This window comes from Camelina sativa, chromosome 9, assembly GCF_030686135.1.
Source record: "Camelina sativa cultivar CO46 ecotype springtype chromosome 9, ASM3068613v1".
NCBI lineage: Eukaryota > Viridiplantae > Streptophyta > Magnoliopsida > Brassicales > Brassicaceae > Camelina > Camelina sativa.
In genome coordinates, this window is record NC_141888.1 from 37,149,456 (window position 1) to 37,160,327 (window position 10,872).

General features: G+C 31.0%; 2 protein-coding genes across 2 annotated transcripts; one reads left to right on the plus strand and one right to left on the minus strand.

The window, feature by feature from the left end:
* Positions 1–460: 460 nt before the first annotated feature.
* Positions 461–3,075, minus strand: LOC104713407 (cyclin-A1-2). Its single transcript, XM_010430516.3, has 10 exons — positions 2,702–3,075; positions 2,260–2,559; positions 2,071–2,163; positions 1,793–1,926; positions 1,620–1,695; positions 1,442–1,518; positions 1,317–1,350; positions 1,082–1,231; positions 857–991; positions 461–771 (listed from the first exon to the last, which is right to left on the minus strand). Exons 1-10 carry the CDS (start codon positions 2,876–2,878, stop codon positions 709–711), a joined length of 1,239 nt encoding a protein of 412 aa, XP_010428818.1. The 5' UTR covers positions 2,879–3,075; the 3' UTR covers positions 461–708.
* Positions 3,076–9,597: 6,522 nt separating this feature from the next.
* On the plus strand, positions 9,598–10,684 carry LOC104713409 (uncharacterized). Its single transcript, XM_010430518.3, has one exon. It carries the CDS (start codon positions 9,750–9,752, stop codon positions 10,455–10,457), a length of 708 nt encoding a protein of 235 aa, XP_010428820.1. The 5' UTR covers positions 9,598–9,749; the 3' UTR covers positions 10,458–10,684.
* The last annotated feature ends 188 nt before the right edge of the window (positions 10,685–10,872 follow it).

A 10,872-nucleotide genomic window follows, 5' to 3' on the forward strand; every position in this document is an offset into this window, starting at 1 on the left:
TATCAATTTGTAATGATCATTGAATAATTATAATGCTCATGGCACTACACTTTATTGCAACTCGCAAAGTAAAAATTAATAAAAGAAGATTGTATGATTTTTAAAGGGAAAGAATAATGTGTGAAAACTGAAATCTTATCAAAAAGTGTTGGTTTGGATTAGTATAGCCAAAAGCTCTATGGATAATATATAGAGATTGGTTTCTAATGAAACCAAAACTGGGTTAAAATTATGTAAAGATAAAAAAAAAAAAAAAAAAAAAAAAAAAAAAAAGAACATTGCAATGCCGTTAGAGCTGAAATGTTTGAACGTTAGGTAGCAGAATTTATAGACTTGTATTTTATCATATTTTATGGAACGGAGTATATAATTGCGTACAAACAACTTAATTCAATGCTCACCTCATCAAATAAGCGTTTCTTTGACTCGATTACTCGATTAACGTACGAAGCACAAATAATGCGTCCAAAACAAAAATTATATTCGAGTAAACGAGAGTCAAAGTAATGCGTCCAAAAACACTATGACACTTGACTGAATTAATCAACTGCTTTTTTTTTTTTTTTTTTTTTTATCTTCTTTTCCTACTAGAAAGAACAAACAAACAAAGGAGGTTGAACTACCCAGAACACATACTACGTAGCTCCGAACTTTATCAACAATACCTACAAGACAAGAGTGGAAGAAAAAAAGAAGATACTGAGAAGCCTAGCAAAGGAATAGCTCTTGCGGTAGTGATGTGGGGCAAAGCTTTTTTGCTGCAAACTTGTACTGCAAGGATAAGAAAAAAGAGAGTAAGCACTTCAGACATTTATTTATAACAATTCGTAATAAAGAAAGTGGAGTGTTTTTTTACCTTGTGTTGACTGTACTTCTTTCTGATTGCAACTACATCAGATGAGGGATTCCCACGACACAGCTGAAGAAGATCCTTCACGCATGCTTCCATATGTGTAGCCTTGTACGATGTGTAATGCTCTAACGTAGCGTTCTGTAAAAACCACCAATTTAACAGGATTCAATAGAACACAGAGTTGCATAAAGTTAACTACTGAGAACCTAGAAAATGCAGTGGTCATACCCATGGTTTTATTGAAGGGTGTAGTATGTGTTGTGTCAAGAAAACTGCAGAGGCTGCAATGAGTGATGGAGTGTATCGTAGCATAGCGTAATCTAACAGCGACAATTCGGTGAGATAGCAGGCTAGATACTCGGACAGCAGTGATGGTACCTAATAAAACAACCAGTCAGAAACGTATATAACACATCACCCATTTCCTAGAAAGCTCATCTTTAATTTTCATATAACAGTATACCTCCTTTCCGCCTTGAGCAGCACGAAGAAAGCGCCTAACCACCATTTTTACAAGTTTAGATCAGCAAAGAACCACAACAAAAAAAAATGATGACTGAAGTTAACATCAAAATGACCAGAAGCTACCTCAAGAAACAGTTTGCTGTTGGAGTTGTTAATTCGAACTTCAAGTAGTTCAGAACAGAAGACTCCATCTCCAAAAGCTATTAGAAAGCATAAAGGTTAACGACTTATTTACGAGCATATATGTATATCAAAACCACTATATAAGCAGAGTTAGTCCAGGGAAGACCAAAACACAAACCTCGTCTCTTGAGTATGTGTTATCAGTGATATAACAAAAATCCTCCACTTGGGGCACACACACGTCTTCGTATTTTCTAAAAATTCCAGTTTTATCTACTGATTAGAAATTGCATACTACTGAAGAAGAAAAAAGGATGAAGCCAAAGGGTAAAATATCAATAGATTTCTTACGTTGCAATCATCATGCAGGCAACACCAAGTAACTGTAGATTTTGCCTGGCTATTACGTTGCCCGTAAGATACCGATCTATATAGTTCACTGCCAAGTACAACGTCTCAGACGAAAGCCGATACTCGTCAGCAACCTATTATGAAAATCAAGAGAACAGCTTTGTAACACTTCACATTACCTACCAGTGACAATTCTATAATACAGCTTTCTCCATTACTAAACTTATTGCCTTTATCAATGTAAACTTAATGAACCAGGGTTCATCAAAAAAGCTTACCTCCACGAGCCAGTCAATCAGTATAGAACGCATATTAGCATTGATGTTTGGCTGCATTCTTTCCATGTAATCCAGAGCCGGTCTTTTTTCTAACTGCAGAGAAGAAGAATAACCAAAAAAATTTTAAGACGTTTCAGAAACAGAATCAAGTCAAACTGTGGCTAGGGTAAAAACTGCAACAATCCTTACCTCGGATACACGCAAATGCTGGTAGATATCAGAAGCAAAGACACCACAAAGCTGTGGATCCATCAAGTTACTATCAATGTTCACAATCTTATCATCATTCCCAAAATCAGTGTTTGATGACTCCAGGAGAGCAATAGTACTGCTCTCGACCATGTATTCAACTTTGGGATTCTCCAAAGAGTCATGAGTGGATGATCTTAACTGATCTGATTGAGTGGCTTCGTAAGGAACGATTGCGATTGATTTCGCGATTGGCTTTGGTGCTTTCTTCGATTGGCCGATCTTATTCGAACAATGCACCTTGAGAGATGATAACAAACAGATTAAAGACTTCAATTAATTTCTAGGATAAACCCTAAAACTAGGATTCCTCGACAAAGAGACACCGGAATTGAAATGGAAAACAGAACGCAAGTTGAGAGAATCCATTGGTAAAACTTACCAGAGTAGAAGACGATGAAGAATTTTTCGAGCCAGGCTTCTGGTTTGTGATTTCGCCAAGGGGAACACGACGGTTACCAACATCGCGGAGTGAGGAGGTTCGAGTCTTGGCTAAGTAGTTCGGACGAGGGATCGGATTCTCCTGGGATAGTTTCCTCGATGACGACGAGAAAGACATCGTTCACGAAGAAATTGGAAATCTCCGGCTCGGCGTTCTTTTATTCCGGTGAGATTTAGGGTTTCTCTTCTTCTGCGAGAGAGAAAGAGAGAGATCTTGAACTTGAAGGAGAGAAGAAGAGGCAAAATGAAAAAACTCTCAGAATTAATTATTTCTAATCAAAGTATTTATAAATAATAAACGGATCAATGCTGACCGTCGATTGAAGAACGAAACCGTTATGATTTATTCGATGCAATTGTGGGTCCCATGGTGGAGCGGAAACTTATTTGGGCTTTTTGAACTTTGAATTTTGAATTTTGAATTTTGAATTTTGAATTTCTTTTGTTGAATTTTTTTTACCAAATTAGAAAAGTATCTTTATAAATTAATAATCGAGAAATTTAAATCTCTACAAATTAATAGATTTTTATGGTCTTAATATTATTAATTTATAAAAGTTTTAATGTATTAAATATATGCACAAGTATCTTAGATTACCTTTAGAATACACATTTGATAGCTCACTTTGTTCCTTAGAAAATAAAAGAAATTCTTAGGACTGAACAGAGACTATATGATTATGTTTGATGTACATTTTAATTCTTAGGAAACCAAATAACTTCTTAAAATACTTTTAATTTTTGATGTACAGTATCATCATTTTCAAAAGCAAGTTAAAATTAGTTGGGGGTAAACTATAAGATGAAGAACATTTTTCATTTGTAATAATATTTTTATTAGTTTATTTGTTATTTTCTATATAATCTTTAATTTTATATGTTACTAGGTATTAGTTCACGCAATGTGTGTTTGCATGCATAATAGTTTTTATTATATTTCTGAATATTTATAAAACAATATTTTGTTCTTTTTCTATTAACAATAATAACATAATCAAATAATAGATTTTAAGATTGTATTCTAGTAAAATTGTATCAAACAAAATTATCAAAAAAAATTACTAAGTATGTGTAAAAATATTATGTGTAAATATTCCTCATTTCAAAGTTTAAAGAAATATAAATAGAAGCTATATATATATATGTATATATATATATAAATAAATAAATATAGCTAACAAAATGTGAGTTAGCTAATTTATAATAGTGGGTAGGAGTTACATACTTACATTTGAGTTAAATGTAGAATTACACATGACATTAAATGTGAGTTAATTAGAAATAAATTTTTAATTTGTTTTGCTTTTTCTATAAAAGGATACCAAGTTGCCCGATGAAATTTTAAACTTACACATGATTTGGTTTTTTGTTGATATAAACTCATACATAAAAATTCAGATTCATATTTTGTAAGTGACAAACTAAATTAGTTTTCTTATAACAGCATATGAACTTCAATCTAGAGATTTTTAAAAATCCCAAGAAAACTTCTATCTTTTTGGTTTCTTTTTTTTAAGTTTCACTCATCAATTTATATTTCATACTAATAGTTTCATCTTTAGAGAGTTTAATTAGATGGTATTTTTTAAAAAATTATATTCTTTTTCTATAGTATACTCCATTTAAATTTGAGTACTATAAGAGAATAGAGAATTATAAATAGATATTTTCAACCTCATGACCTTGTGGGATGAATATAGTAGAAGAATATTAAAAAATGATTACTTATAAGATGATAATCTAAAATATACAATGGTTTTAAAACATCTAAAACAATGTAATATATATATATATATATATATATATATATATCTGACAAATTCCAAAAATATAGAAGTAAGCTTTTACAATGATATTTGAATTGATTTCCTAAACACATACAACAAGGATGAGAGAATGAAAGATCAAACATCTAAAGTAGAGAATTAAGATATTTTCTTTAGCTTGATTCCCTTATTATGTGATGGTTATAACCAAAATATTATTATGGTCATCAAATTTTTATTATACATATTAGAATACATATGTATTTTAAATCAAAATAATATAAGAAAAAGGTACATAAACAAAGAAACAATAAAATTCAAACAATGTAAAATATATAGTAAACAAAAAATATAATCAAACTCTTAATTGGGGTTTCAACCTATGCAAAAACATTATAAAAAAACAAAGAAAATATTTAGTATTTGGGATATGGTGGAGGAGGATGTGAGAAATTAGAAAAGTTACAATTATAATTATTAGTGTGTTTAAATGAAAATGAATGGAGGAGAAAAACCTTACTTTTGTGTATATGATTTGTATGTACATGTTTTTGGTTTTCGACTTTGGTCTAATAAATTGTTAATTATTAAATAAAAACAACATAAACAAATTTTAGCGGGTTTCTCTTTTTTTTTGGATGAATTCCAGCGTATTAAATCTTACAATTTAATACTAAGATCTTAAAAGTATATTAATTAGTAATTAAATATTTTACTTCACCTCTCATCTAACAAATAAGATATGGATTTTAAGAAAAAATAATTACTTCTAAATTTTATATTTTACCTTCATAAACATAATACATAAATATTATAAGTTTACAGATTAAAAAGATATATTTTATTATGATGTAACTAAAAATTTTTAATTTATAAAAGTGTACAGTATATATGTAAATATGACATAATAATCTATTTTAATAAAAAAATATAATAGCTAGCGGAGTGAGAGAATTAGTATTAATATTTATTCGGTGTAAGATAAGTGAAATGGAATTGTTAATCTCCTTTAAAAACTTGAACTATAAATGTATAATTCTAATACTAAATAATCAAGTTTGTTAAACATGTTAAATCTATAAGATACTAAATTCTAAAGTTTTTAAATTTTAATACAAATTAGTAGGCCATAAATTTTTAATATTATTATATGTAAAAATAAAAAATTGTCCCGTAATATACCACTAGTTAAATTCTAGTAATGTTACACTTCTTTGATCTAATAATACATTGTCATTGAAGTGATATAGCCATCATGATAAGCGGTCCAAACTACCCGGTTGGATATATACTTTCACAGTACACTTGAATCTAAGCACTGACATCTATTCAGTACACTTGAATCAAGAACTGACATCTATTCAGTATTCACATTTGCTCGAGAGGTAAACCTATGATTCGCTACTTTTTCATAACTCACAGTGAGACAAACAACAAGGCATTAAGATAAAGATTTCCTTTTCTTTTGACAAGGTCTTTGAAGCTGATGATATATTGGTTAAGCAAAAGGCTAAGAACTGCCATCAGCAAGCTGAAAACAGATATGGTCTTTCATCTTTCATGAGAAAAGGAATCTGTATATCAGTTTCCATTAGTCCCCGATGGCTAGAAAAGATCTTATAATCTTCAGAATTAATTATTTCTAATTAAAGTATTTATAATAAATAAATAATAAACGGATCAATGCTGACCGTCGATTGAAATTAGAAACCGTTACGATTTATTTGATCCAATTGTGGGTCCCATAGTTGAGCGGGAAACTTATTGTGTTTTTTATGTTCAACACACTCTTATATATTTACTAAAATAGTATTAAATTTAATTTTATACAAAATTTAAAATTTTAAAATAAAATTTTAATATGTTGTATTAGTTTAGTTTATTGTCAACTCTTAACCTATTGGTTTTTATTTCATTTCATAACTGAATGTTATCATTAGGATGTTGGTAAAGTGATACCGTCGCTCAAGGGAAAATTAGCTGGAACATCATTCCGTGTTGAAATCCCCACGGATGTATCAGCTGTGGTTCTTAACCTTAGACTTGAGAATGCTGCAACATACGACGAGATCAAAAACGCTATCAAGTAAAAAAAAAAAAATCGTTATTAGTTTATTTACTTTAATAAGATGAAATGCCTAAATGGCTACTTCAATTAAAGAAAAATATTAACAAGACTATGGGTAATGACATCAGTAAGTAGGTTGAAACTTCCTATAGTTGAGCGGGAAACTTATTGTCCTTTTTATGTTCAACACAGTCTAATATATTTACTAAAATAGTATTAAATTTAACTTTATACAAAATTTAATATTTTAAAATAAAATTTTAATTTGTTATATTAGTTTAGCTATGTGAAAGTATTTCAATAATGTATGTTCTACATCATGACTTGAATGTCATTTTAAGACATAATTTTGTAAATCTGGTTTTTAAGATGTGAGATATTATATTATGAGTAATTTAATATAAGTTAACTTTTTTTAGTATATTTGGTTTCTTGAAATTCTGTCATATTATATTGACATATTATTGACTCATAGTATAACAAATCAAATTAGAGTGTTTATAATTTTTAACTTTTTGATCAATTAAATATTTATGATATTCTTAAAAATACCAAGTTAAACTATTATTAAACTAAAATTTAATTATCTAAAAAGTTTATTATAGTATATAAGATTATACAACTCAACAACAAAAATTAATGAAATTGAATTTAAATATTAAAGTTTTGACCCGTTACTCAGTCAAAATTTTAGTTGAATAGATATTTTCAAAAAGAATAATATTAATAAAGCTTGAATATTTTATAGATTGAACAAATTATATTCATTTAAAAAATTCAAATTACTGTATATCTAGAAATAAAGCTATTTTTAATTATAATAAATAATATGCTAATTTATTTGTTTCAAAGAAATAGAATCATATAAAGATGATAGGTAAGTATGATGATAAGTAACAAATTAATATGGTAAGCTAGATATCAAAAGATTTTATTTGATGAATAATTTAACAAAAGAAACTGCTAAATTACATTTCTAATGATTTTAAATGCTATAATACCCATGAATTAAATTTGAATGTCACAATATCCTAACAAAAACATTCATCCGTAATCTATTATAAAGTCTACAAAGAAAAATCACGTACTTCCCAAATAATAACAAGGGGTTACAAGGTAGAGCAGGGAAAAGAGAAAAAAAACAATAAGGACAATGGACACTGTAGACTGGGAGTCCATAAGAACAGTGAATGTTAGTGAAGTTGCTGAAACAATCAAGAAATGTGAGATGAACCATATGCTTGCAGAACATATACAAGTATAGTTTTTATCATTATATGTGGTTAAATTTCTTGATAACCTTTATTTTAAATATTCGATAATATAATAAAATAATAATTAAAAAAAATCATTTGCAAACATATGGTCCAATCACTAATATAAATTAATAATTATATAAAATTATCAAAATATATGTATATATACACATTGATTTTCATTATAGTTCATTTCTAATAATTTTACTATATCAAAATCTTTGAGTGTTATATTCAAAATATGATAATTGTTATTCTTCTTGTAATTGTATCTATAAAATATTATTTTTAATTTATTTTGTTGTATTTTTTACCAAATTAGAAAAGTATCTCTAAAAATTAATAATCGATAAATTTAAACCTCTATAAATTAATAGATTTTTATGGTCCTACTAAATATTTGATTTTGTATCAAATATATCCGCAAGTATTGGGATTACCTCTAGAATAGACATTTGATAGCTTACCTGGTTCCTTAGAAAAGGGAAGAAATTCTTAGGACTGAACAGAGACTATATGCTTATGTTTGGCTTATAATGTTACATTTCTTTGGTCTAATAATACATTGCCATTGAAGTGATATAGCCATCATGATAAGCGGTCCAAACTACCTGGTTGGATACTTTCACATCTACGTGATGTACACTTGAATCTAAGCACTGACATGGCTATTCACATTTGCTCGAGAGGTAAACCTATAATTCGCTACTTTTCCATAACTCACAGTGTGACAAACAACAAGGCATTACGAAATACGAATAAAGATTTTTCCTTTTCTTTTGACAAGGTCTTTGAAGCTGATGATATATTGGTTAAGCAAAAAGGCTAAGATCTGCCATCAGCAAGCTGAAAACAGATATGGTCTTTCAACTTTCATGAGCAAAGGAATCTGTATATCAGTTTCCACTAGTCCCGGATGGCTAGAAAAGATCTTATAATCTTCATTTTATTATGGGTTCAACGTCTTGTATGCGGTGCAGGATGAGAGTACCGAGTACGTACCCTGCTCTTTCCGCAATTCCAGTAAAAATCATTTAACCGAGACTAGGTGGTGGTCATTTGAAGTTTGGTTTCATCTTATGTGACACATATCATCATTATCATCATCATTATGCCTTGCTATATATTAAAGACTACATTAAAATCTTTTGCAGACAAGACAAAAGTGAAGTGGTTAGCCCTTTTGAGCTCATGTAGGGAAAGAGTCATTGATCATTTCAAAGTTTGAAATTTTATTACCCACAAATTTGTTTGGTTTAATTTTCCCTTTCACGTCTAAATCATGGAAGACCGCATGCTGATGTTGTTACTATTTTAGAGCACTTGATATTTCAAATCTTATAGCCCTTTAATTCTGTCGATCTTATTATTATAAAAACTTTTAAAAGTCGTCAACACTTACATAGATATCATATACCATAAGATGAATAATAATAAAGAGTTCTGATTGACTTTTGTGATTATCAATTGAATAACCTATCGGGTTTGTTCTAGTATATTGCCCTTGTATTGGGTTCTAATCTTCAAAGTAGCCTAATAGGTAGGTCTCATGACCTTAGATTAAAGGTGTATTTTTGTTTTCTAAAGTAAAGAACTTGGTGTGGGTTATCTATATATTGTGGTGAGTGGTGACCATTGCATAATTGAAAAGTTAAGTAAAAAAAAAAAAGGGTAGGGACCAATTGAAACCAAGTCAAATTACACAGAGATAAACATCTCTAATCTCTCCCGCCACCCACTCCTATCTTCCTCTAATCTCGCCTCTCATCTCTCTCATTCTCTCACCACTCTCATCATATAAAGACATTTCTTAATCCAACTCTCTAAAGTCTCATTTCTCTCTGTTTTATTTTTTATTGCTTGTCTCTTCTTCTTGAGAGCTAAAAACAGAAATCCAAAATGGCCATTGTCGTCGACGTTGATGATTCATTCAAGAGACCAGGAACTATACCTTTCAGCTGGGAGATCCGACCCGGTGTACCCAAAACCCGAATTTCTCAACCCACTACTCCTTTTCTTCACCCTCCAAAGAAGCTATCCCCTCTCCGGTTCAAACCATTGTCTCACTCTCAGCCGCTTTACCCGCCGGCGTTATCTCCGCCGTCGTCTTCTTTCATCTCCAACTCAAAAAGCCGTCCTTTATCTCCTCTCACTCCTTCTTTCTCTACTACCCCATCGAAGCTAAAGCCACCACCAACGCCGTCGTCGCCTTCTGTATTCTACTCCCCGGCACCTTCTTTCCGATCATCTCCGCGAGCTTTCTCGGAAAGGTGGCAGCCCCATCGCCCTAACCGAATCCGACCCGGATCCGAACCCGAACCCGAACAAAGTTCCGATTTTTCCGTTGCCGGATTTGGATGTTTCCCGTCGCCTAAGTTTAGGCTGAGGAAGAACAAGAGCGGTGGTAGAAGTAGTCGGAGAAAAAACCGGTCGAGATCGGAAAATGAATATTACTGCTCCGATATGGAGACGATGTCGCCGTGGACTGTTTCTAGCCGGAGATCGGTTTCACCAAGATGGGACTCTCCCAAGTCTTCCTTCTCTTCTCTCCGATTCTCACCACGAATCACCAACGAAGCTGAGTGGGTCGGGTTTGGGCTCTTTTAAACACAGTTTTCAATTCAATGATATGGCTCGAGATCGGTTCCTACTTTAGCCATCCGAACCAAGGAAAAAATGCTTGAAATTGAATCGCTTCATTCAAATTAAAGCAAAAATCTTGGGCTATAAATGAGATTTTTCCAAAGTTTAGGGTCCTATATGTAATGTAATTGGAGTTTTCACATCTTTGTTATATATAGGCTTTGAATGGAAAAAGCATATCATGCCGTGCAGATCAAGTGGTTCAAACAAATCAAGCAGAATTAAAGTAGATCAAATATTTGGCTGTTCAAATGCAGATCAAGGGTGAACAGCATCAAAAAAGCTGTAGACCAGATCTACATGTATTTCTCGTGCTTTTGCCACAAAAAGACAAAAAAATATGAACTGCACACAGTTCATCTGCAATAATTTTTAAAAG